This window comes from Elephantulus edwardii, unplaced genomic scaffold (genome assembly GCF_000299155.1).
Source record: "Elephantulus edwardii isolate Elephantulus edwardi_28Jun2011 unplaced genomic scaffold, EleEdw1.0 scaffold00001, whole genome shotgun sequence".
In the NCBI taxonomy this organism is placed as follows: Eukaryota; Metazoa; Chordata; class Mammalia; order Macroscelidea; family Macroscelididae; genus Elephantulus; species Elephantulus edwardii.
Window position 1 is genome coordinate 14,673,698 of NW_006399751.1, and position 27,325 is coordinate 14,701,022.

Sequence of the window (27,325 nt, forward strand, 5' to 3'; positions counted from 1 at the left end):
TACCGTGGGCTCCCCCCAGGCCCAGCCTCCCGCCCAGCTTGGTGTTCCGGGGCGTGAGAGCGGAGGACAGTGGCAGGAGGAGGGGTGGTGGTTGGTTGCCCTGCACTCCTGGCACCGGCCTGGCAAGGCAGACAGCTAGGTTGCTGTGGCTGGCCCTGATTCTACTAGTCTTTTCCCTAAGACGGGATTTGGTTTCTTAGACTGAGAGTCAGGCTAGAAGTCAGGCTCTCCCCACCCAGAGAGGGGCTGAAGCCAGTGAAATCTGCTCGCGCCCTTCTGGTCTAGAAGGCAGATAGGTTAGGGAAAGGGGTTGACCGCCTCAGAGCCTGGAGGAGGGCCTGGACCTCAGTGATCTGTGAGATGTAGGGAAAAATCTAAGACCAAACCTATTGCCATCAAGTGGCCTCATGGGGACCTACGCCACGTGCCACCAAGTAGATAGAAAGGCTTGTGGAATTCCCTGGCTGTCATCTCTGTGGCAGCAGGTCACCCGGCCTTGCCTCCATCTCTGGCACCACTGAGTGGGTTTGAAATTCCAACCTTTGGATTAAATGTCAAATGCATACCATTTGCCAGGGATCTTGGTGGCCTAGTGGGCAGAGTCATGCTGCCAGCCCAAAGGCAGGCAGGTTCGAATCCACCAGTTGCTTCAGGGGAGAAAGATGAACTGTCTTCTCCCACGCGCTTTCCAGTCTGAAAACCTGTTGGAGGGGCAGCTGTGAGTCAGTGCTGACTCTACAACAGTGAGTTGAGTTGAGAGGGATCTTGGAGGTAGAGAATCCTCCATAAATTCTGCCAGATTTGTGATACTGTGGAGAGCAGTTGATGGTTTTTGGTCTGCTCCCACCAGGAACGCCTGCGTTGACCAGGCATGTGCTGGGCACGATGTGCAGTCTGAGGTCTTAGGAAGTAGCCAGCTCGGCCAGATGGGGGGCCAGAGAAGTCCTCTGACGCCCTCCGCTGGGAACAGTGTTGTCTGAGGGAAAGGAGCAAAGGCCGTCTCTTTGCTGAGGGCTGATTTGGCTGTTTTCACAGCATCTTCATGCTGTTGCAGGCTGTGTGCTGACAGCTGAACAGAACTGGTGTGTGAGGAGGTGACTGTTAGCTCACTGGAGCTGGGAGGGAGCAGAGCCAAGCCTGGGATCTCCCATAGATAACACCCGAATGTCCTCCCCCTGAATGATGTGAACGGAAACATCACGGGTGTGGCTGGGACAAGCACCAGACCCCACATGTTCTCCCAGCCTGTGCAAATTTCCCCTGCAGCCCATCAGTTTGGATGCTGGCCAGAACAACATATAGCTACTTCTAAGGCCAGAGTCTTCTCCTCTGGATCCTTCTAGAGTCCTCCAGGGCTTCTGGCTGCCTATTGGGCTCAAGAAGCCTCAGGTGTCTAGGGCTTAGGGAATGGGTGGGGAATGTGGGTTGTTAAAATAGAAGTAGGTGACGTGCTTGGTGAGTGGTTGGAATTACCTGCCTTCACCGGAGGCACCTCCTTGGGAATCTCAGAAAGCCCAAAATCAAATCTGTTGTCATCGAGCAGATTCTGACTCGTGATGACCCCATATGTTACAGAGTAAAGCTGCTCTATAATCTCTGATCTGTATGGAAGAAGATTGCCAGGCCTTTCTTCCACAGCACTTCTGGGTGGGGGTGGGTTTGAACTGCCAAATCTTTCAGTTAGTCAGTTGCAAACCTTTTAATACTGTATAGGCATCTTTGGGAAGCCCCAAGGGGCCTTTATTATCCAGGTAATTCTTTTGAATCCAGCTCTGTTCCCTGCCCTCCCCAGCCCCACCTGGTCAGCGGTCCTGACAGATGACTCATCAGTGCATCAAGGGTCCTGAGGAGGAGGGCGATGCCGCTTTGCCTCATTCTCACCTTAGGGAGGAAAGCGTGCCTGCCTCCTCTGTCCTCCCAAGTCCCCCCTCCTGTGCTCACCGAGGCAAAGCCTCGCCTTCTGACATTGGCTTTTGGTTACAAAGCCTCAAAATACGTTGGACGTAGGCCTACAGAAATCCCAACTGCTAATTGGTTTCTTTTCATTTTGCTTTCTAAAAGCATTTTGTTATACTGTTCATGACATTGTATAGTTAACTTCATGTCCCTTTTGGATCTTATATAAAAATTGAGGATTTGGATTTTTAAAAAGAATGACTCCATTTTAGGTAGCCACTTTTGATGTTAATATATAGTGAGTCCAATGTATGCTTTAGAAGTAAAGATACTGACCATCACACACAAGCTGTCCTTGTTCTGGTCATTCTTCCACGGGGGAATGTGCCACAGAAGATAGACTGAGGTGCTCCGGTCGGGGCTCCAGGCTCGGTGGGGACCTATTGCTACGTTCCAATCTGGGCGCCATCTGCGGTGGCCATGACCCTTGGGCAAGTTACGTAACCTCCTCGAGACTCAGTGGTCTGATCTGTAAAATGGAAGGTTGACCCTTGCTTGCTTGATTGTTGTGGGCGGTTGCATCACAGCATTAGGCCTTCAGCTTCTTGACCTCTTTGGATTTAACTGCTGGCTCTGTGAAGGCAACTAGACCTGAGACAGTGGCTGTCGGAGGGCCAGAAGCTGGGGCCTTTGAACGTGGGAGGCAAGAGCTTGCTGGGCTTCTCGGTGCCGATGGGAAACTGAAGGACCTCCGGTCTCAGGCAGCCGCTTCCTGCCGAGGGTCCTCCCTCCCCACACCCTGCTCCATCTGCTGTCCAGTCCAGCTCTCCTCGCCTCAGACCCATCATCACTTCTCTTTGTACTCTCACCCCTGCCCCCAGTGGGCATCTGCACCCTTCCATTTTTCAAAGACAAAGATAAGGAGAGAGAGAGAGAAACATCCTTAGTGTCTATCGGACAGTGGAGAGAGTTCAGCAAGACAGCTTGCCATGGGGAGAGAATGGAAGGGGGCTGCTTAGGACATGGGGAGGCCCAGGGTGTAAGAACTGGTACAGAAGACTTGGCTGGGGGGCTCCATTTGTGAGAGACCCCACACTCCATCCCGCTGGGTGGCCATAGCAGGAGTCCACCCTCCAGGGATCATGTCGTTTCTTTCCACGGGGGCATCCTCTGCAGTCTACGGCTTAGTGAGAGGATGCCCAGGGCCTCCCTCCTGCAGCTGTGCCAGGTTCTGCCCTCCCCAGCTTAATGTTTGGCTGGATGAACTCCACTCACCTGGCAGAGATGCCAGAAAGCACTGGCATGAATGTGCAAAGAAAGGTCTCCGTGAGCAGGCAAGGGTTCGCGTGTGCCAGGAATGCAGGAGCCTGGCTGGGTGTTCATGAGCCCACGTGGAGCCTGCGATGGCTTTTCTGTCTCTGTCCCTCCCCTACACCACCACAAAGCCGTGGGGCTCCCCTGACATCCAGCCTGGCCCTCAGCCACGGTGGTGGGCAGAGCCTCGTCCTGGGAGGCCGGAGCGTCGGTTTCCCATCTCAAGTATGAGTGTTGACCTCTGAGCTCTTAGGGCCTACAGCCGCTGGTTCTGATTCTAGGAAGGTGACAGGATCGGCCTGTGTCCCCTGTCCCTCCGGGCCTCCAGCCTGTTTCCCACCAGCGTCTCAGTCTGCTTTCTCTTCGTTGCTGGTGGTAAGAACAGGTAGGTACACACTGGTGTATTGCACTCGGCCACACACTCCCAGGCACCTCCGCCCCCCACCTGTTGAGGAATAACCTGTGTAATGTTCCTGTGCCACACTTCTGAGGACAGTCTCCCTCCCTGAGCAGAGTGTTCTAACAGGGAGCTCAGGGGCTGTGATGGAGCACACACCAATACTGTTTTCCTCAATCTCCAGTGGGTCAGTCCCCTTGTCTACACACTGACAGGACAAGGCAGAATGGTACCTGGCATGAGCGGTGACAGCTGGACGAGGGCCAGAGCCGGATGGAGGGAAAAGGGAGAGTCTGACCTAGACTTGATATTCTAGAGTTAGGTAAAGAAGGGGCCACACCAGAGGCCCGTTTTCCCAGTCCTGGAGGTCAGTGCCAGGCCAGGCGGTGTGGTGTAAATCTAGCCTGATGGGATTGTCAGACCTCTTCGTCTGACTTCACAAAGTGGAGGTGAAGAAATCAAATTCAGCACCTGCAGCCCAAGGCTGATCCCTTTCTGCAAGCTTTTCCTGATTCTGAGACCAGCCATCCTTCCCACGACACGCTCTGCTTCCCTGCGGGGTGTCATCATTTTGCTGTGATGGACACATAGAATACACCATCTGAGCCTGGGGTTTATTAAAGAAGCAACAGGTTATAACGCGGAATCAGGATCAGGAAGCATGTCAGCAGCAGGACAGGTCTCTCAGCTCCTCTCAGCCACCCAGGCCTCCTCTCTTGGCCCCTGTTCTGCTCAGGCAGGTGTCAGAAAGCTCTTTAGCCCCAGTGATGAGGGCCGAGAGGCACCCCACTCCACCAGGAGGCCTCCTGCCCTAAGACACTCAGTTGGCTTGGTGAGTCAGCACACCCACTGTGACCACCTTGCTCTGGTCTCCCCGGTTCTGCCATTGCTCTCTGCCATTTATGGTGTTAGTTAGAGCTGTCTCCTGGGTCGAGGAGTTTCTCAGGGCAGAAACCCCGTGGCTAATAGATGCCCAGCCCTCCTGACTCATCCCTTGGTGGTCACGAAAGCCTCCTCTCAGCCCAGTAAAATGGCAAAACGATGGATCTTTTAAGGCTTCCACACACCTTATCTACATGGTCCCACCCTGCAAGGGTTCCATGTACCTTATTTGCATAATTAGCAGGCTGTCCAATTCTCTTGGTGGGCCACAAGCACCTTATTTGCGTGGTCCCAGCCAGTCACTGTGGGAGCCACAAAGACTGCATGTGGCTAGCCTTCTACATTAAGTCATTCGCCGCACTGCAGCTGATCATAGAGCTTTCTCAGCGAGTCCTCCATTAACTAGCCGATTTCTGGTCTTTTAACCGAAAAATCAATCTGAGCCTTTGGCATTTCAGCAATGTGGGCTGCTTCTTGGTCCTTGGGAGCACTTCTACCAGATACTCAGAATTGATTTCTCTTTCTCCTGTCCAGGAACATATGTATTCTGAAAGATTTATGAAGTAAATGCATTTGACATAACTCGTTGTGGCTTCTTTTAAAAGTTGGCACGATACAGAGCAAGTGTCTAATTGGTTTCTTGTTACTTTGATTTTCCCTTTGGCTTCTTAAAAAAATAAGAGTTGTAAAGGTTGCTTTTCTTAGTGGCCATATAGTTAATTTTATAACAGATCAATTTTGGATTCTGTCCTTATGAAGTAATACTACTTTATATAACCTCTGTATGAGCAGTAGAACCATTACTAAAATCTAGCTTTTGGATATATTTGGCTGATATTTTCTCAGTGTTCCTGAGCCATTGATCCTGGGCTTAACAAAATCAGATTTATTACAGTAAAGATCCACAAACGACAGCCTGGGGTCAGAACCACCTGCTGCCCGTTTCTGATGAGCTGGGAGCTGAGGAGGGTTTTTATGGCTACAAATAATTGTTGAGGGATCAAAAGAAAAATTATAATATATCCTGACACTTGAAAATTACATGAAATTAAAATGTCAGTGTCCATAAACAAGGTATTATTGGAAGGCAAAAGTAGATAAAGTTTTATTGGAATGCAAACCACCCCCACCCCCAGCCTATTTTGAAATCCTGCTAGGAGTTCTAGCAACTGTGTAGTTGGCTCTGCAGGGTCTTGCAGGGAGACTGCAGAACCTGTTCAAGTACACCTTCTCCCCTCTGGGAGTTGAACTTGTACTTGAACATGGTGGTAGTCGTATAGTGTCATGGTTAACACACAAGAGTAGGGAGACTTAGGGTCACAGTTCTGAGGGACTTTCCAATCGGTGAACCTAATATTGCTTCTCAGTGCTTCTGCTCAATCACACAGTTTATTGTATAGTGCCTAGTGAAAGCTAGGTAAGAAACTGTGCTGAATTCTCAAAGGTTTGTGGTTCAAATCCACCAGCTGTACCACAGAAGGATGGGCAGTCTCCTGTGGGGTTAACTACCTTTGAAAATCTGTTGGAGGGTGAGCTAAGAGTCATTTCTGACTTGACCATACACAACAACACGTGGTCATTCAAGGTACTGCAATTGTTCTTCATGCACTTGGAGCAGCAAAGGAAGAAAGAGTCAGAATAGGAGGAAGAAACAAGTTGTATACCTGGTTACCTCTATAAGCAGACTCTTCCTTTACCATAAGAACTGGATTCTCAACTACCATAAATGATTGCTTTGGTCAAGGATCCCATACAAGAATACTAATTAAAAGGGAGAAGAATGTGGAACAGAATTTCAAATCCTCAATGGTATCCAGACTTTCTGACACTATGGAGGCTGGATGAAACTCCTAAAATATGGTCCCAAAATAATATTTTAACCAAAATTATACCCTAGACTCTTCTTTAAACAAACAAAAATAGCTTATCTTGATTAAAATAGGTATCTGGAGTATCATGTTCTTCTAAAGAATTATTTATGTAAGATAAAATTGACAACAGCAAATCCAAAGGTTAGATGAGAAGGTTAGAAGGCAATGAGTTTATGTCAAAGGTGGTGAAACAATTGGAAAATGTGAAGGGGGATGAGAATGTCTGCATAGCTTGAAGAATATTGTACTCAATGCTGTAAATTATCGAGTTCTACATGCAAACATTGTTGAAATGGAATGGTATGTGATTGTTTACATGTTCACACACATGGGCACAGACCCTCCCCTCCAAACACTACCATGGTCAGACCTGACCAGAGTCCTGCCTCTACTACACAGAGGCTTCATGACTTTGGGGGCAAATGATTGAATCTATCTGTGTCTCAATTTCCTCATCTATGAAATCAAGCCAATGGCATCTGACTTCCTCCATGTGAAACATCTGGATAAGTGATGACCACAGTGGCCTGGGCTTCTGGAGCTGTGCACCTACCCATGGTAGGGGGCTAGACGCTAGGGACCATGCATCTCCAAGCTCCGGCGACGGAAGCCTGAGCACTGGCTCTAACCCAACATTGCTGACCAGGAAGCTGGAAACAATGGCCGGGACCAATCTTGGTACTGGGTCTGCCCAGGGGAATAGGAAATGACCTTAGCAGCAGGCAGATGGGAGGCCAACCTGGGGGACAGAGACACAGTCTTACTGTCTTACTGTCTGCAGAGCAGCCCTGGGCAGAAGCCACAATGGCTGGGTTTTCTCTGAGTCTCCAGCCTTCATCCTGACGCCCAGGCTCCCACTCCTGCTTCTGGTTGAATGTGCTCGGGTCCCTCTGGTTGTGGAAGTCCAGGAGTGCTTGCTTGTGACTAGCTCTGCCTCTGTCCGCCAGCAGGTGGTTTCTCTGTTCTTTGAAGGTCACTCCTCCAGGAAAAGCCTTGGCCACGACAAAGTTTCAGGCTTGGAACGAATGCTCCATCCTCCTCAGCCCCTGAGAAGACGGAGGAGCGGGGTGAGGGGCTAGAGCAGACCTGTGTGCGTTCAGCCCTACCTGAGTCTGCACCAGCTGTCTTCCTGGCATAACTTGGCGTGAAGTAAAAACCTGAAGCCAGGACATTTGATGAATCCTTATGAGGTTTTCACACAGCAAATAGGTGCAGCTAAATGTGTTTAAACTTCTAATAATTACTCAGTTGTTACGTGTTGTCAAGTCAGAACTGACTCATAGCTGACCCTCCTGTGGGTTTGCAGAGCAGTAAATGGCACCGGAGCAAACTGCCCGTCCTCCTCCATAGAGCAGTTGGTGGGTTTGAGCGGTGTGTCTTTGGGATTGCAGGACAACAATGTAAAAAATGTTATCGTGCGAGAGTCTCCTCCGACCCTCACAGCACACCACCGTCCTTCCGCTCCTGCTCTCAGATCACCCCAGAACCTTCGCTTGTTGCCAGCCCTAGGCCCTGAGGAACAGGATCAGATGGAGTTTAGCAATAGGGTTAGGGTGTGTCTAGTGTGATAAACACAGCTATCAGTTTGTGAAGGAGCCTGGTGGCATAATGGTTAAGCACTCAGCCTGTAACCCAAAGGTCATCAGTTCAAACTCACCCAGGGAGCTCAGGGGGAAAGAGAACCTGGTGATGGGGGCCCTCAAGGATCACAGCCCAAAGAACCTGCTGGGGCAGTTTAACCCCGTCACACTGTGTCATCGTGAGCAGAAACGGGCATCATGTTGTACTCTGATTCCCTTTGCTGGAGAACAGCATTTCTGAGTCACCCCAGGCCCCTTACCTGAGCCCCAGGGCCAGGTTGAAGGAAATGGGGCTACCTGAAACGGAGTCACTATTTTTCAAACTTCAAATGCTCATTTTTATATAAGATCCCAAAATGAAGTGAACTATACTATGTAATAAATAGTATAACAAAATGGTTCTAGGAAGACAAACAAAAGGAAAAAAGATTTGCAGCTGAGATGTTGTAAACTTGGATTCCATATCTTTTGAGGCTTTGTGATCAAGAGCCCATGTCAAGAGGTGAGGGAGGCCTGTCTGTACGAACACAGGAGAGGGGTCCAGTCAGACGGAAGAGGCAGATGTGGGCTTTCAAGACTTTGTAAAATGAGTTCAAACTCATGGCAAGTTGAGTTAGAAGTGAACCGCTGGGTTTCTGAGGCTGTAAATCACAGAGGAGGAGATTGTCCGTCTTTCTTCTGGGGAGCCAGTGGGGGATTCGAACAGCCAGAGAAGTGTGGCTGGTGCGTTAGCAGTGCCACCAGCAAGGCAAAAAAACGGTGGGCAAGAGCCTGTGGTGTTTGCAGGAGAGCAAGACGCCTGGTGGTGGGGTTTGTGCCACTGGGGCCATGTGGAACCTGGGCTGTTCCCCAGAGTTGTGGGTCCAGAAATTATTTCTGATGTAACCTCTGTGTGCGGTTGAGTCCAAGAGGCTGGGGCGGGGGGGAGGGGGGGCATGTGGGAGGGCATTGGGTTCCAAATCTTGGTCTCTGGATGGGATTTTCAACCTGCAGAAGCTGCCACCGCTAAGTCCAAGGAAGCTTTCTGGCGGGACATTCTATACTCTCTAAGCTCTGGCTAGATGTCTCCGCCCACAGGAAGTCTCCTATGGTTTCCTCCAGACTCTTGGCCTGCAACTGTCTGGAAAGGAGACAGGAGAACATGATGTATATCAGCGAGTAGAGGCTCGCAGTCAGCCAAGCTGCCCTCAGTGAGTTCTCAGCTCGACGGACGGCCAGCTGTGCCTGAATGCACCTCCACATCTGCAAAATGAGTCAGTTTTGGATTGCCGACCTCACAGCATGGCCTGCAAAGTGCTCGGCACATTGTTTGCAGTTAAAAAAAAAAAGGAAGTTGTATTAAATCAGGCTTGTTTATGCTCACGTCCTCCGCAGTTCCTTTATTCTTAGGCTGGTATTTTTAACTTTCTGAAGTTAGGATTAACTATCCAGCTGGCAGGCAGGAATCAAATGAAACTGGAGGTGCCTGTTACCATTCGTGGCATCCTGAGCTTGAGAAACGTGGTCCAGGTGTGCCCAGGTATCACCTGCTTTAGATTTCAATGACAGGGTCTGCTGCTCTCATTGGACTGGTAACATCATGGAGTCTGGGATGGCATGTTACCTGTGTCCCCTCTCAGCCTTCAGTTTTTGTCATCAGGTGCCGTCAAGTAGAGTACGACTCCCAGTGACTCTGTGAACAACAGATCTGAACCCTGTCCTATGCCGTGCCATCCTCACCCTCCCTGACACACTGGGTCCATTTGCTGCAGTGACTGTCAATCCGTCCTGTTGAGGGTCTTCCTCTCTCCCTGACCCTCCACCTTTCCAACCGTGATGTCTTTTCACAGGAGCCAAATGTCTGCTTGGTCAGATTCTGGAAAGGCCCTGGCCAGTTCCTCAGTGGCTAGGGGGCTGAGGAAATACCGCCAGTCACCGAGCTTCCTCCCCAGTGCTCTAACGTGTCCCAGGGAGCTTTCACCCACTCAGGTCTATTCTGGCAGGACTCTAGCTCTTGCCGTGCACCTTGGGATAAACCCACTCTCACTCTGGGCTTCATGTCAGGTGGGCACATGAGGTTGCAGAATGCCACTCGGACAGCCCGAGAGGCTCTGCCCATTGCTTTCCAAGGGACCCTCTTTCCAAAATCTGTCCTGATCAGATGGGCTTGAAGGAAAAGATATCTTTCTCCGGAAAGTGTTGGGAAGAAAGCAGATGCCCTGTGATTGATTTCTCATGTCTTATCTGTGCCTCTCATACTCATGTCTCATGCCTGATAGTCAGCAGAGCCCCACGCTTGAGGACCAAGAAATAGTCACTGTAACCTTCCTCTCTGTGTGTGAGGGAAAGGATCACCACCTCCTGCCCTAAATGTAAATAAAAACAGCCTCAGACTAGTCACGCAGGCTCTGATGTTTACATCAAGCAACACCCCACCACTGCCTTGTTTATTATCCAGGAGAGAGCAGAAAGACCACCATTCTGGGAATGAATTTATTCTTCCCAAATCGAACTGTGCTAGGTGCCAAGTGCTGAGATTTATTTTTATTCTTGGGTTCTGGCTTCTGCTTTACCATCAATATACTCAGTTAACCCAGGATCCAAAAGTGAGGTGGCTAGTGTCCACCTTTCAAATCCTTCCACGTGACCCCAGGCTTGCGCGCACTAGAGCATGTCACAGAGGGCATAAACCAAAGCTTCTTAACCTTTGGGAAGCAGTCTTCCTTGAAAGCCAGATAAAAACAGAGACTTTCCAGGAAAAAAAAAATGCAAATGCAAGAGGACATTTGAGGAGTTCCTGTGGGTCCTTCAGGTGCGAGAAGTCTTGAATACAGTTGTTGTTTCTTGTTGTTGTTGTTATCAGGTCCCATTGAGTCGAGTCTGACTCATAGCGAGCCTATGAACAAAAGATCTGAAACCAGCCCTGTCTTGCACCATCCTCACGCTTCCTAACACACAAGAGCCCATTTCAGCAGTCACCCTATCAGTCTACCTGGTTGAGGGTCTTCCTCTCCTTTGTCAACCCTCCACCCTTCCCAACATCATGTCCTTCTCCAAGGAATAGCTCCTCCTAGCAATATGTCCAAAGTATGTGAGGGGAAGTCTTATCATTTTTGCCTCCAAAGAGCACTCTGGCTGCACCCTCTCCAAGACATATCCATTTGTTTTCTTGGCCGTTCATGGAATGTTCAAGTGCTCTTCTCCACCACCACAGCTCAAAGATGTCAATTCTTTTTCTGTCATCATGTTCAGTTTAGTGGCCATTTAACTGTCTCTCCAGCAGACTTCCCTCAGATGGGTTTTAGGAAGGGAGATACTTCTAAATCCTTTTGGGGGAGGCTAGTCTGGAGCTGGCCCAGGCGTCCCCATGGCTGTCATGCCTTTCTTTTCAAGGAGGGCCTGAGGGATAGTAGTTTGGAGGGCAGATGAGGGCTGGTTGTAGAGCTGTGTAGGTAGAGCAGACAATTTGTAGCTTAGACGAGTTCATTAGCCATAGCTTGGGGAGCCTTTCCTCTCTGGATGGGTTCAGTGAGCCCATTAAGGTTTATGCTCTGCTGCTTCACAGGGACCAGAGCTAACAGACCTGGTCAGCCTTCCAAAGTCTGCCTCTGCTCCTGGAGGAGGGAGACACTGGGTCCTGAGGATGCCCCTTGAGAGCATATTAGTGGGATGAAGGCTCAGGGAGAGGCACTTAAAACCCCTTTTTGATGGTGGAAATGAGAATTACAGGAAGTGGGAGGGTTATAATTACATTGTGGGGATTGTAATTATTGTTACAAAACATGTGTGAATGGTTGAAAGGAAAAACAATTAATTGCCTTTTCTCCTTGGGGCTCAAATTTAGGATTTGAGAGGCAAGGGACTTGGGTGTAGGGAGGAAAATAAGGGACAACCCTTAAGTTGGAAAGCCCAACTTAAAGGCCAGCCCCTTCTCCCCACATCCCAATCTTGGGGCTCAGGTCCTGATTTCCACCTAGGGTAGCCACATCTCCCCCGAGTCCTCCAGGTCCTGAGGTCCTGAACTACTACCATCACCATCCCTACCCCTTCACACACACACACACACACACACACACACACACACACACACACACACACACACACGAGCTGGTACTATTGTGGGAACAATAAATTTCTTTCTAGCCAGGCTGAACTCCTGGGGAGATGGGTGGTGATATTATACACTTCTTGGTGTGGTCTGTAGCCTGGGATGTAATCTCCTTTTCACAGATTAACGCCATGGGGTCAGGTATTTGACACGACTGTGGAGAGAAACACAGGTGAGGTGGGCGCTTAGAAGGTATAAGCTCTGAAAACACCGCTCCCATCCAGCCTCTCTGCAGCTCAAGAGCCCTCGGCAGCTCCCTACGTGCGTCTGCCTAATTTGGGCTGTTCAGCTAGGTTTTGAAGTTACTCTCATCCTGCCCAGTCCCAGTTTGCCTCATTCTTTTCTTCCACTGATCCCCAATCATAAACTTCTTTCCTCACTTTTCAATCATTGAATGAACCTCCTCGGTCATGTATTCTACAAAATAGTAAAAAGCCACTACCCATCCCTCCAATAAACCCCTGCATTCAGTTGAGTATGCGAACAGAGGGAGAAAGGCAAACTTTCCAGCAATACTTATAATGCAACAGTCTAAGTGCTTTAACGCAGGATGTAGTATGGAGACTCATCCAAGGGGGTCTGCAGTGGGGGCTAGAGAGGAAAGGCAAAAGGTCAGGGAGGACTTCAAAGAAGAGGTAGACTTCTGAGCTGGACTTTGAAGAGTGAGTAGGAGTTTTCCAGACAGAGAAGGAAGGATAATCAAGCACAATGCAAAGGTGGGAAGGAGTGGAAGATGGCTAAATCAGGAAGCATATGCAGTACCACCCACTAGGTTCACTCTCTTCTCCAAGTTCTTACTTATGAGATGACCTGTTCTCAACCTGGGATGCAGATTTTCAGTTTTATCTGTCATGCAGTTTATGCCTGTTCTTCCAGGCCCGAGTGTCTTCCCCCCCAGATAACTCCCCCTCCTTTAGGCCATTTCTGGGTCCAACAGCGTGGAGCAGTGCTGTCCCCCACTCCCCGCTGACAGCACTCGTCTTTCCAGAGGGAGGCGCTAGGGCCCCCTAGACCCTCACTTCTCGAGGCCCCGCCTCCGTGGCTCACGGGGCGTGATCAGGGTGAAGGGGCGGGGTCAGTACTGTACCTGTAGGTGGAGCCAAAGTGTCGGACCGCATTCCTGGGAAAGAGGGCGAGACTGAGCGGAGACTCTCATGGGCGCCCTCAGATCCCACAAGCGGTGACAAAGTCTGGTCAGAACTAAGCATTATTCATTTTGAAGTTGCCGTTTTCTAGCCTTACACTGGAGTCAATCCTTTTCCCCAGGTCTCACGCATTTTCAAGATGCACATTGGGGAAAGCCGCTGAGACTTCCCCACTGTCCCCCAAACCCCGCCCCGAGTCTGGCATCCCGGGCATGGGGAGGCACTCACAGAGTATCGTAGGGCAGGGGCTTCTGTCCATATCGGTTTAGGCTGGGGTTCTGGCTGAGGCAGAACTGCAGGAGTCCGAGGGGTGCAAGGGTGAGACTGGGATGGGGGGAACCAGCTACTCCCGCGTCCCGGGGCCGAGGATGTGATCAGGGCTCAACCCTTCTTACCCGCCAGCTCTGGGTCACATCCGGCTTCAAGTGCCGCACTGCGTAGCCGCTGAAACTCTCAACTGCGGAGAGAGAAGCAAGCCCCCCTGGGGTCCCCGGCCCGCTCCAGAAAGGCCCCGCCCCCAGCCCTAAAAGGTCCCGCCCCCAATCGAATTCTCCGCCCCACAAAAGCTCCTCGGAAAGCCCGCCTCCTGCCTCCTAAGAAAGCCCCGCCTCCAGCGATAGCTCTGTCCTATCAGAGTTCCTCGGAAAGCCCGCCTCCCGCCTCCTAAGAAATCCCCGCCTCCAGCGACAGCTCCGACCTATCAGAGTTCCTAGAGAAGGTCCGCCCCCTGCTCTAGGGAAGCCCCGCCCTTATATGGGTTCCTACGAAAGCTCCGCCCCTAAGACTGGCTTCCTAGAGCTCTGATACAATTTGTGGCGACTGGGTCCCAAACCTGGTTTTTTCTAGAGTCTGCTCGCTCCCTCTGATCATTCCGAACCCCTGCACCGCTCGGTGCCCAGGACGTGTCCAGTCTTCTTGGTGGTCGGCCGGCCTCCATCCCATCCGCAAGCCTTGGCCCAGCTACTTTCCATCTCCCTTGCCCTGTCAACCCCGCCCTCGTCCACAGCGCTGGATGCACCCCGTCCTCTGCCCACGATCCTCGCCCCTACCCTTGGCTGGCAAGTGTCCCCGCTCTGCCCTAGCGTATCCTCCCCTCCAGGTAGACCTACTCTTCTTGTCTAAACACGGCAGCTTGAACTCTCCAGCCGAGGACACGAAGCGGGACCAGTCCTCGATGGCGCGCGTGAAGCAGGGCCAGTTGACCTGGTTGATGCCTGGGACAATGGGAACCAGTCTCTCTTCTCGGTATCTGTGGCGGAACTTCTGGCCAGTCGCTGTGATGTCCTGCCAGGGCACTGGGGATCAGGGCCTCCGAAACATGTGGAAGTCTAGGGGGCTGTCCCAGACCACTTGTAGCCCAGAGTTGCCACGTGGTCCATCTGCTGAGGGTGGGCTCCCTAGCAGACTGCTGAATTTAGGGTTCAAGAGTCTGCACTAGGGTCAGGGCCTTTCTCTCAACCTTTTTGGGGAGGTGGGCAAGCTTGGGCTGTGTTCTTTCTCCTGAAAATCCTAGGTCAGGAGCAAAGGATACTCACCAAGCACTGCAGGGGCTTGTTGGGAACTCCGAGGAGGGTAAAGTAGGCATTGTCAAACTCGTCTGTAGAAAGAAAAGAGGAGGGAGCAGAGTCTTTTGAGTTTTGTTCTTCAGTGGTCCCATGTCCACACAGTAGAGGGGCTTGGACCACACACCAGCTTTAAATTCTTGTGGTGTGGTTTTTTTTTTTAATGTGTTTGACAATTAAAAAAAAAAATTCCAAGCATCCGCACCTCACCTCTCATGATGGAGTAAACTCTAAAGAATTAAAAAATTCAATGTGAAAAATGAAAACATAAATGTACTGGGAGAAAACAAAGTAAAATTCCCCTATAACCTTAAAGTGAGGTAAGCCATGCTAATGTTCCCCTGTGACTTTTACTTACCAGATCTCTCCCCTCCTCACATCCATCCACCCTTTTCACAAACACTCAGAGGGAAGCCGGTGTGGGTGACCGGCAGCGGACAGCCGAGGGGGACTGACCTTTGCAGCAGTATGTGCTAGACTGGCTGTGTTCGTCAGAGAGGCAGCCCCTGACGGTGTCCATGTCCATGCGGCGCAGGGTGGGCAGAGCTGGATGGTAGAGCTGCCACTTGACCCCGGCCAGCATGCAACGCTTTGGCTCAGCTGGGATCAGGATGGCTGGGGTCGCTTGCACGTGGGTGGAGCCATCATCCCAGGGAACCAGGTCGACGAGGCGGGCCATGGCTGTAGGCAGAAGTCCTGAGAGGTTCACCAAGGCCCAGGCCTGCCAGACACCCTTCTGCCTTGGAATCGAATGTGGCCAGTATTACTAGTGAACATTTATTGAGCACTTATTGCCCAGCTGTTTTCTTGGAATACTCCCTCCGGTGACAGGGACTCTATTACAGAGGGACTGATAGACTGCTCTAAAGGCTGTGATAAAGGTGCTTTGATGGAGGTCCTAAAGGGTGTAGGTGAGCAACTAAGGCATGACTGGAGATTGAAACTCTCAAGGACTGATCTTAAAGAGCATTTGAGCATTATCTTAAAGAGCATTATTTTTCAATAATGAGAAGAAAGAAGCAATAGTAGTGAGTTCAGAATGTAATCCAGGAAGCCATGCACGTTGGGTGACTGGGCTTTTTGGATTTAGCTAAAGGGTCTGAATGATAACATGGAATTCTACAGGGAGACAGAAGTGTTTTAATGAAGGGGAGAGAGATGAGAGATCTGAACCAGGAAAGCTCTGCTGGTTACCCCTTAAAAAGCTGATGTTCCCCCAAACCTTTCAGTCATTTACAGCTTAGTGAGAATGTGTCAGTACAGCTTGTTTTTCTTCCTGACCTAGACATAGATCTCTTGAGAGATTGGGGGTGGGAGGTCTGTGAGAGGGAGAAATGGGGGGAGAGGGCTAGGTGAGGAGGCATGGGGAAGCTGCGTCAGGGAATGGGTGGAGAGCACCCAGAAGTACTGAGGGAGATGGGGGGAGAGCTCCCTGTTTCTAACCGAAAGCTGCTACCTCATCTGCACGGCTTTGGGCTGTGGTGTACACAAGCTTTGAACAGCTTCCTGCTCTTCCGACTGCACGGTGTGGAGAGGCTTGAGGAAGTGAGGCAGGCCAGACCTCAGTGCCCTCTGATGACAGGCTAATAAAGGAACATTCTGCAGTAACAATGCTCATTGCAGCTTAATTGTGAAGGCACAAGTGCCTTGGCAACCTTGATGACCAACGGCTCTGAGGAGAGAGGTATCTCTGTCCTACTCACCCCCTGTTAGCCCCTCTCAAAAGCTCGGTCCCCTGGACTAAAGCACATGCAATACACCATGGGACACATCAGGCAGGGAACTGGGTGACCTGGAGGTGACCAAAGAGCTGGCCAGAGAGGACTCTGAGCCTAACCCTAACCCTAACCCTAACCCTAACCCTAACCCTAACCCTAACCCTAACCCGTCTCTCTCTGCATTTCAGGGCTCCTATCTGTGTTGGTGAGGGACCTAAATCCTGCCATTAAGTGTGTCTGTAAACTAAGAGGGCTCCCTCCAAACCAGGCTAGCAGCCTTGGGTCTCCAGAGTCAGAGATTAGTGGCTGCCAGTATCCAGGGTCACCGCAAAGGGGATCAGGGAGACTGGCGACCTCAGCAGGTCAGGGATTAGCAGATGATACTCCACCCTCAGCTTTCCAGGCCCCTAGAGTCCCACGTTACCCTCCCTTCTCAGGAAAGAGGGCCTGAGCCCAGCACCCACAGTCGGGGGACCTACCCCATTATAGTATTAGAGATGGATCCCAGGGGAGGCGAGGAGGCCCTGGACAGCCAAGCTGATTTGCAGGTACTGGCAAGTGCTCTGCACGCACCTGCCTCTGTGCTGATGGTACCGAGCCCTGAACTGTGATGTTCAGGAGAACAGGGCTTCCCAATTGTTCCTCAAAGGGGAGCTCTGGTCCATGGTTCATAGCCGGTTGGTCCGTAGCTCAGTCCATAGCCAGTTGCAATGTTAACACAAAGCCCACTCCTCTCCAATGGTTCAAATCCACTAGTGGCTCTGAAAGATAGACAGGCTGCCTCCTTCTGTTACAATTTACAGAAACCAGAGGGAGGGTTGCTATGAGTTGGAAATGACTTGATGGCAGTGAGCTGAGATTTTTAATTTTTTTTAATTTGAGTTGTTTCTCACGCAGGGGTCCCTACAGCTCCCAGGACAACATCTCCAGGTCCTGCCCTTCACAGAACACTTTTCCCAGCCTCATCTCCACTCAACACCCCACCCCAACTAATGTTTGACTCTGATAAAATGATACAATAGAACAATATAGGGTATAGACTTATAATTTAATAATTTAAAGCGAGACACCCTTCTAACTGCTACCTGTGTTCAAACAAAACAGTTTTGCAGTTTCTTATAAAGTTAAACTTGAATTGAATGTGTTATTGTTATTGTTAGATGCCATCAAACCGACTACAACTTGTTGTTGTTGTTGATTGCCTTCGAGTCGAGCACGACTCATACTGACCCTATGAACAAAAGGCCTGAAGCCCCTCTACAACTATTGACACTTATCATAGTTCATAGAGTTTCTGGAGGCATGTAGCGACCCTATAAATAGCAGATCTGAGCCTTGTCCTATCCTCTACCACCATCATGATCTCAGATCCATTTTTACCATCAGTGTGCCAACCTGCCATTCTAGGATTCTGTTCAAGAAAAAATTAAAATGGCTCTCTGCACAAAAATTTGTATACAAATATGCAAATTTTATATACAAATGTTCACCACAGCACAAGTCAAAAGGTGCAAACAACCCGTATGACTAATAGCAGATGGAAGGTTAATCACTACAGTGGAATAGCCTTTGACAATAAAAACTTTCAAGGTACTGGTAATTCACTGGTTCAGAGAAAGAAGATTAGTTACAAAAGATGAGTTACTCTCAAATGCAGATGATATATTTCTTTTTTATCCTCAATGTGTGAAGTCTGGACAAAGGTGACCAAAGAGAAGAATGAAGTATTCAGAATTCAAACACTGATGGCCTTTCCTGCTGCAGCTAAGAAGCGCAAACAGCCTTGCCTGCCTGGCTGAGCTAGCAGGTAGATCGTGAATCAGAGTGGAATGTCCTTCCCTAAAGAGTTGGTTATAAAAATCCTTCCCAATAAGTTCACAGTGTGACTTCCCCATTCTGCATCCCCAAAATGAGGAACTTAACCCGGGAGCTCCCCCAGCCCCCCTTTTAATAAAGCTGCATTGCGCTTTCTCTCATTCTCTCTGATTTTTTCCTTAAGTCCACTAACTTAACACAATGGTTGTATTGAGATATAAGTTTATACTACAAAACTTCACCACTTTAATGTAGATATTTATGAGTGACAGTGAGAAGAACAGGAATCCCAGAACACTTAATAACCAATCAGTCTAACAGAGTGATACTGGAGGTGTTCATCAGGGCTGTATCATTTCACCAACACCTATTAAATATCTGTTCTGAGCAAACAATTCAAGAAATCAGACTATGTGAAGAAGAATGTAGGATTGGAGGAATACTCATCAACAATCTATGGTATGCAGATGACATAACCTAGCTTACAGGAAGTGAAGATTTAAAGCACTTGCTGATTCAACGGCAGACAAGAAGAAAATAAAGAAATAAAATCTTTTTTTGAAAAAAGGCACTTGCTGAGAAAGATCAAAGACTGAAACCTTCACTACGAATCACTTCTCAAAAAAACAAAAATTGGCTCCATCCTCCTCACTTTTGGCTGCTAGCTGTACTGGTACATGTGTGCCCACAGCCCCCAACACCTTGTCGCCATGCCCCAAAGAATTGAGGAAATCAAAGACTTTCTGCTCATCACCAGGCGAAAAGATGCCAGATCAGGCGAGATCAAGAAAAAGGAGGAGAATATGAAGTTTAAGGTTCGGTGCAGCAAGTACCTTTGTACCCTGGTCATCACAAAATGAAGGCAGAGAAACAGAAGCAGTTCCTTGCTGTAGGTTTGGCTGTGAAGGAGCTGAAATGAACCCACATGCTGGTTTGGACGAGAATAACAATTTTCAAAACACAACAAACAATTAAAAAAAGAAAATGAAAAACCTCACCCCCGGGCCAACAGTCAATATCATGATAGATGGAGAAAAGATTAAATTGCCCATGAGTTAATTTTATACAGTCTTTTCAATCACTGGTTATGTATCTTGGAGCTGGACAATGAATAAGAAAGACAGAATAATTGATGCTTTTGAGCTGTGGTGTTGGAGAAGAGTCCTGAATAACCCATGGACTGCCAAAAAACCCAACACGTATTTCTTGGACAAAGTACAAACCAGAATGCTCCTTAGAGGCAAGAATGGAAAAGCTTCATCCCACATACTTGGGGCATCTTGTAAGAAGGGCCTATTTCCTGGAAAAGGACAACATGCTTAGAAAGATGGACGGTCCTCAAAGAGAGGAAGGCCCTCGACGAGATAGACTGACACTGTGTGGGCTCACGTGTGTCAGAGATGACAAGAGTGGCACAGGGTAGGGCACGGCTCACACTGGTTGTTCGCTGGGTAGCTATAAATCGTGCTTGACTGGATGGTGCTTAACGATAACAGTCTCTTGATTCTGGAGCGCGGACAGCGCAACAGGGAGCTCTGGTGACATCATCCATACTTGTGCTGTTAACCCAAAGGCCGAACCTGTCTGGTGCTTCAAATCCACCTGTGGCACGAGCCGGGATAAGAAGGGCCTTCTCCTCCCTGTGATTTACAGCCTGAAAACCCAATGGAGGGCGGAGATGAGTTAGAACTGTATAGATCACGGGGAGTTTGAGTTTAGTAGGGCAATCGTTCACTAGTTGGTTGCATGGGGGAAAGACTTTAATTTTGGTTTCTGCTCTTATTTTCAGGAACCCTATGGCCCTGACAGCATAGTTTTCAGCAAACCAACACGATGTAAGTCTCTGGTGGTTCGAATTCATCAGCAGCTCCTCAGGATAAGAATGAGCAGTCTCCTCAAGTGAACACTCACGGCCTCACGACGGCGCTGGAACCGGCTCCCTGGCTGTGGCTAGGTGAGGGGTGAGACGGCAGCCATTCACCTGCTCACCCGGAACTGGGACTTACCAGCTGCTCCCAGCAGAAAGATAAGGCAGGCAGGCTGCTTCTGTGACTTTGACAGCCTTAGAGGGCTGTGCTGTGAGGTGTCGGTGAGTCAAGGACGACGTCCAGCGACCCTGTGAGCAGAGTCCCTCTCCTGAGCCATCAATACACTTGAGTCCAATGTTACAGTCATTATGTCAGTCCGTCTCATTGTGGGTCTTCCTCTCCTGTGCCGAACCTCCACCTTTCCAAGCATGATGTCTCTTTCCAAGGACTAGCCCCTCCTCACAATATGTCCCAATAGTCTGTTCTAAGGGTTTCTCTGTGTTAGCATTGACTTGATGGCCAATGGGCTTGGGTTTCATGCCTGTCTTTCTATTGGAACATAAGCTCCACCAGGGCAGGGTCCGTGTCTGTCTTGTTCAATAATGCTGAAGCTGGTTAACTGTCAGGCACAGAGAAGCTCAAGAAATATTGTAGCCATTCAAGTCAGTATTTGGCCCTTTCACTCAGCATCCCTCTACCTTCTAGTCTTTGGGTTCCTGCCAGCCACTGAGCCCCTCCTAACGAGGCTATGGGCTCTCTGTGTCTTACGTCCCCTCCCTTCAGCCTCCTCTGCAGCTCATAGGGAAAGCTCATCCGTCCTAGAGGCCTGGGGATCATGGGCATCCTGACAGCAGCCAAGACAGGCTACTGAGGCCCTGTGCCAACCTCAAAAGTTTCCAGGCCAGAGAGAACCTGGCCGAGTGTCAGCTTTGGGGCTGCAGAGCCAGGTGAACGTCCCACCACAGCTGCTGGGGGCTGGTAAACCCCTGCCACTTGTGGAATCTTCCACAATCACATGAGGACTCCCAGTCCTTTCACTGGTCACTCTGCAGCTTGGCCGAGTGTCCTCCAAGCCTGTGCCTCACGGATCCCTTCCATGCGATCCTGGGACCCACTGGCCCCTGGAAGGAGGGGCAGCTGGCTCTCAGAGCACCACTCTCCTCTGCCCCCACCCTCTCTGGATCCTTGGTAATCCTTTGCACACGGCCTGGCTGCAGCCAATTAATCCTCACTGTATCCGACAAGTTCAACCGCAAGTAGCAGAGAGAAGGCTTCTGCTGGCGGCTGGGCTGGCGTCTGAGGAGGTAACTCAGGAAGGGGTGGAGGCTTGGTGGCAACCCCGGTGGGACCCCCATTCTCTGCTTTGAGCAAGATAACAAAAAGGAAATCCAAGCTTCCCCTCCCCTTGCGAACTTTTCATGCATCTCAATCCCCAGGGTGTGGGGACCCCAGGAATCTATATTTTGACTAGATCTCCAGAGGATTCAGAAAAGTCAGTGGTGGTTGGGGGCGGGGCAGTGTCCAAGTAAGTACGGTGTTCCTCTGGGCAGCCCCTCCCAGGTTCCCTTTTCCCCTTGAACCTCTTTCCTCAAGGAGGAATCCACAGAGAGCCCGCTAACAGGTGGCGGGGGCGGGGGGGGCACACACAGGAGGATATGGCTGCATCGATGTGGGAGGAAAGAAGCAGTGCTGTTTCAGCACATTTTCTAGTCTTTCCAGAACATCCCCGAAGTGCAAGCCAGGGTTGCTGGGAAAGGGTCTGCAGAAGAGGCCGTCTCTCAGATGCCTTTGCGTGGGAGAAGGACATCTGAGGGGCAGACCCAGCTTGGCTTCTTGTGGGCTACTTATTGACCTTTCTGGGTCTCCATTTTCTTAGGTGTAAAATGGTAATGCGGAGATACCTTTTACAGGAGAACGGGCTTGGTGGGTGTGATTGTGGGGGTGGGGAGCTTTGGCTCAGTTAGGCTTGGAGGAATCACTCACACTGGAGCTACCCTGTCTGCGGTGGTTTCTGAACTCTGTGACCTCAAACATTGACCTTGGGCTTTGTGTTGTTGTTACGTACAGTCGAGCTGGAATGACACTTCTGTGAGTTCAGAGACAGTATATTGCAGGAGAGAAGATTGGTCATCTTTTCCCTCTGGGACAGCTGGTGGATTCAAACCACGTGCCTCTGGGATGGCAGCACAACTCCTTACCACTAAGCCACCAGAATTCCCTAGACTGTGGAGATCATTATGTTTAACCATGGACCTGAGTCTATGGGTTGCTGTTATGTACTGTGAACTTGGAACCGACTCCAGCTGATCCTCCAGTGGGTTTTCTTTTTTCTTCCCCCAGTGGGTTTTCAAAGGCTGTAAGTTGCACTAGAGGAGATTTCCCACTTCTCCCCATCCATGAGCATCTGGTAGATTCGAACTGCCCACCTATAGGTTTGCAGTGCGACTCCTTACCCAGTAGACCACCAGAGCTCCCTGAATCTCTGGATGTTGTTTTTTTTTTAGATGTTGTTGTTGTTATGTGTCATTTGCGACTCATAGCAACCCTATGCACAACAGCCCTAAACCACCCTGCTCTATCCTGTGCCAACCGCACTGCCTCTGACACACCCATCCCGATTGCCCCAGTCACCGAATCAATCCATCTCATAGAGGGTCTTCCCCTCCTGCGTTGTCCCTCCACCCTCCACCCTCCCAAGCATGATGTCCCTCTCCAAGGACCCGTCCCTCCTGGCAACATGTCCAAAGTATGTCAGACGAAGCCCCAGAATCCTTGCCTCCAAGGAGTAGCTTGGAATCCCTGGATAGGGTGGCACAAATAGTTAAATATTCCACTACTAACCAGAAGGTTGGTGGTTCGAACCCATCCAGTGGTCTTGAAAGAGACTGGTGAGAGCTCCTGCAGGGTGAGAACCTTGGAAACACTATGAGCAGGGTTCTCTTGCTCTGCACACACAGGACTGCCATAAGCCAGTTCCACACAATAGCAACACGCTTGTTGGGAAGAGGTATGGAGAAAGAATACAGCCCTGATGCACACTTTCCCGATTTTAAACCCTTGCTCTGTTCAGACAACAGCTTCTTGGTCTATGTATAGGTTATACATGAGGACAATCAAGTGTTCTGGGATTTCCCTTTCTTTTCAACGTTAGCCATAATTTGTCATCATCCACACAGTCGAATGCTTTTCCATAGTCAGTAAGACACAAATAGACATCCTTCTGGCATTTTCTGCTTTCAGCCAAGATCCATCTGACATCAGCAATGTTACCGCTGGAGCCACAGCCCCAAGGTCGGGGGGAAGTGGCTGGCTTCCTCCGTGCTGGACACTTTTGTTTATATATATAGGGATGGAAGCAGGAGTGGCATCCACTTCCGTAATAGCTTGCCTCTGGAAACCCTATGAACTTGGAGAGAGGATGAAAGACACACAAGTGTTGAGGACTCTCCTTCATAGGGTCGCTATGAGTCACCTACGACTCGACGGCACTTAACAACAACAATGACGACGACGACAACAACAAGTCTGGTGACTTAGTGGTAAGGGATTGTACTTGCCAACGCAAGAGTATGTAGTTCAAATCCACCAGCTGTTCCATGGGAGAAAGATGGGCAATTGACTCCCGTGCAACTTATTGCCTCTGAAAACCTGCTGGAGGGTCAGCTGCAAATCAGTTTCAACTGTAGAGTTCCCAACAACATCACATCTACATACGCTCCGTTCATATAGTATAATTACTATTCTTTGCCAACATCACAATCTAAAGGCCATAATTCGTCTTTGATTCTTTCTCATTGTCCAACTTTCACATGCATACACAATGATTAAAAAATACAAATGGTGGGATGGTGAGAGAAATTGAAAGAATTTGTTCTTTAAAACAATGTATTCACAATTTGTAAATAGTAGAAAATTTTTAAAAAAAGCAACAAACAAAAAATACAGTGGCTTGGGTTATACCCACCTTAGTCCCTAAAGTGATATCCTTGCTTCAAAGAGGACCCTTGCCAGAGATTTTCCCTTTTCTGTATGTTTTTTGGACTTCTTGACTGTTGTTTCCATGAGTGTTGATGAACTGAGTAAAATGAAATCTTTGACTACTCCAATCTTTTCTCTGTTCATCATGACATTGTGTATTGGTCCAGTGGTGAAGATTTTTCTTTTCTTGTTGCTGACGTGTAATCCATACTGAAGGCTGAAGTCTTTAAGCTTCACCACGTCATCTTCACGTTCAGCAAGCAGTGCTGTGTCGTGTGTGTGTGTGTGTTGTCAGCGAGCCGCGCTGCGTCGCGTGCGTGTTGTCAGCGAGCAGTGCTGTACCGTATGCATGTTGCAGATTGTTGATGAGTCCTTCCCTAATCCTGAAGCTGAGTTCCTCTTTGTATATTCCAGCTTTTTGTGTTGTTCATTCAGCATACAGATTGACTAGGACTGGCTAGGTTTTGTGAAAGGACACACCTCTGATGCACACTTTTCCCAATTTTAAACACGCAGTATCCCCTTATTTGCTCAAATAATGGCTTCCTGGTGTGTGTGGGTGTGTGTGTACAGGTTTCATATTATCATAATTAATTGTTCTGGGATTCCCCTTCATCTCAAGTTATCAAGAACCCTAATAGGTAGATAATAGTATGACGTTCATTTTTCAGACAAACAAACTGAGACGCAGAGTATTTAATGCACTTCTGACTTAATTCCAGAGCATGCAGCTCTTTAGTGTAAATTAAAATATACTTGCTTAGGTCTTGTTAGCGGTTTCATAATATTCCATTATTTGAATGTGTTGAAGTCTATGTGAGACGTGTCCCTCTTCAAGATGAACATTGAGATATTTTCCAGTAAGCAGACACCTGCTGATAAATATTTGAGTGTTTCCTGTATTTTGCTATGTTGTTATTAAGTACTGTGGAGTTAGACTCCGCCAGTGGGTTTTCAGAGACAATAAATCACACTGGAGATTTCCCATCTTTCTACCATGGAACAACTGGTGGATTTGAACCATGTGCCTTTGGACTGGCAGTGCAACTCCTTACTAAGCCACCAGCATTCAAAATGACATAGCGCCTGAACAGGGACGTAAGCCCTGCAGCTTCAGATTAAGAGTCTGATGCTTTACCTACTGAGCTTCCTGAAAGTATAATTGCAAATTTCTTTTTAAAGATAGTGAGAGAAAAGGGAAGGGCACACCTCACAAAAGTGTCTCAAATAGTGGGAGCAGTGGTGAACACTATGGGGGATGTCTAAGGATTCTGCTCCATGTAGGTGCTGGGATGTTGAGCTGGGTACAGAGGGTGCTGCCTCAGCCTCCAACATCCCCTCAGAAGACCAAGATGGACAAGGAGGAGGAGGAGGGACCAGAGCTGGGCGCAGAGCCGGTGGCAGAGGCAGAGCTCGAGGCAGAGCCTGAGCAGGAACCGGAGCCAGAGCTGGAGCTGGAGCCTAAACCGGAGCTGGAGCCGGAGCCGGAGCCGGAGCTGGAGCCAGAGCCGGAGCTGGAGCCAGAGCCGGAGCTGGAGCCAGAGCCGGAGCTGGAGCCTAAGCCGGAGCTGGAGCCGGAGCCGGAGCCAGAGGCAGAACCGAAGCCAGAGGCAGAGCCTGAGCTGGAGCTGGAGGCAGAGCCCGAGCCTGAGCCTGAGCCGGAGCCTGAGCCGGAGCCGGAGCCGGAGCCTGAGCCGGAGCCAGAGCCAAAACCAGAACTGGAACCAGAAGCAGCATCAGAGCCAGGACCAGAGATGCTCCCTGAGGAGACGGAGCTGAAAGATTCGGTGAGAAGATGAGGGTATGGAGGAAATGGCTGGCCTTGGTGCTCGGGGCCCCTCAGTTTAGGCCACCTGCCTCCCATAGACCTTCTACAACAGTGCAAGTTGGGGTGGAAGGAGCATGGAGGTCTCCTGGTCTACTGCCCTTATACAAATGAGAAAACAGCCCCAGAGGGTAGACAAGACTTTCTCAAGATTAACTTTCCTCCCCCTCCCTGTGAAAACCCAGACAAATATTTTAGGCTTAGTGGGATATGCTTGTGGACTATATTGTCTTAGGTCTATATTCAACTCTGCTCTGTAGAATGAAAGCAGCCAGAGAAAATGTGTAGATAAATGAACACAACTGTGTTCCAATAAAACTTTATTTAGTCAGATTTGGTCAGAAGGTCATGGTAAGCTGACCTGAAGAGTCTAGCTACTCAGCAGCTTGTTTGTGAACTGTTTCCATGCTATGAGGAGATTAGCACTTGTATCAGAATGTAAATTTATGAATGTAAATGAACACACTGCTTGGTTCAATTTATATTTATTTTGTAGCAAGACTTTCTGCGAGGAGGGAACAGTGCACTGTATACCTTTTGTCTCCACTGGCTTATTCATGATGGATCGGTTTTCAGACTGCACTGTGCATAAAGTGTTCTTTGAGATTCTGCTTTAGTGTTTTCCTTTAAGTGGATCAGAATTTGCCAGTTCTGTGTTGCCCTCATTCAGGAGCCTGATCCCAACTAACTCAGCAGCTCAATTATAGACATTTCTTTAGTTCCTCATTGATGCCGAGCCCTATGTTCAGTGCGGAGGACATAAAGTTGAATAAGGCATTTCCCCTGGCGGTCAACAGCTGGTTATTACAGTAGACAGAGTGATGAGGAGGTGCGGTGAGCTCCAACACTGGCCTTCGCTGTACCTTCTAACACCAAAGATAAAATCCACTGCGTGGCGAACGTGGGATGCTCAGAGGAGGGGGAGAATCCCGTTAGCGTCAGGGATTGTGTGCTGGTGGTGGAGAGCTTTCTGGACACAGAATTCTGGGTGGAATCTTAATTGGAGGAGATTCAGGAGGTGGGACATTTTTGGTCAAGGAAAGGCCATTGCTGAGGTAGTGTAGGCTGTGCTTAGGGATCACGAGCTGCTCAGGTATGGAGCATGGGTGCACATATGTGCTTCCATGTGTTTACAGAAAGTGCTTCCACGTGCACACATGTTCTCTGTGCATCACTTCTCGGTGATGTGTGTGTATGCATGTGTGCAAGCTGGATGTGCAGTCTTTACACATGTGTGTGAAAACTGGATGTGCACATGCATGTGTAAATACGTTTATAGGTACGTGCGCCTGCATAGATGTGCCTGCGGTTTCATTCCCTGGGAAGTGTATCTGTGTGCGTGTGTGTCTATGCTTATGTTTCAGTCTATGAGTGTACTTCTGTGTGTGTGCATACACATACCTGTCCACACATGTGTGTATGTGTTGCATCTCTTTACAAGCAGATG

General features: G+C 49.3%; 2 protein-coding genes across 2 annotated transcripts in view; one reads left to right on the forward strand and one right to left on the reverse strand.

Annotated features, from left to right (window-relative positions):
* Positions 1-12,150: 12,150 nt before the first annotated feature.
* TEPP (testis, prostate and placenta expressed) lies at positions 12,151-15,413 on the reverse strand. The gene is made up of 7 exons (XM_006878920.1): positions 15,191-15,413; positions 14,708-14,769; positions 14,282-14,456; positions 13,568-13,629; positions 13,401-13,465; positions 13,115-13,147; positions 12,151-12,181 (listed from the first exon to the last, which is right to left on the reverse strand). Exons 1-7 carry the CDS (start codon positions 15,411-15,413, stop codon positions 12,151-12,153), a joined length of 651 nt encoding a protein of 216 aa, XP_006878982.1.
* Positions 15,414-18,977: 3,564 nt separating this feature from the next.
* Positions 18,978-27,325, forward strand: part of CNGB1 (cyclic nucleotide gated channel beta 1) — a 68,436-nt gene continuing 60,088 nt past the window's right edge. Inside the window, exons 1-2 of the mRNA XM_006878921.1 lie at positions 18,978-19,082; positions 25,397-25,840. Of these exons, the coding sequence (XP_006878983.1) occupies positions 18,978-19,082; positions 25,397-25,840 (549 nt within the window). The remainder of the gene's footprint in view (positions 19,083-25,396; positions 25,841-27,325) is intronic.

What these genes read in the sequence shown, in the direction of transcription:
- TEPP (XM_006878920.1), bottom strand. Translation starts at nt 15,413, where the DNA reads ATGGCCCGCCTCGTCGACCTGGTTCCCTGGGATGATGGCTCCACCCAC. An exon ending in TAGCACATACTGCTGCAAAG is followed by an intron (nt 14,770 to 15,190) that starts GTCAGTCCCCCT and finishes TTCTTTCTACAG; the next exon opens with ACGAGTTTGACAATGCCTAC. An exon ending in ATGTGACCCAGAGCTGGCGG is followed by an intron (nt 13,466 to 13,567) that starts GTAAGAAGGGTT and finishes GGACTCCTGCAG; the next exon opens with TTCTGCCTCAGCCAGAACCC.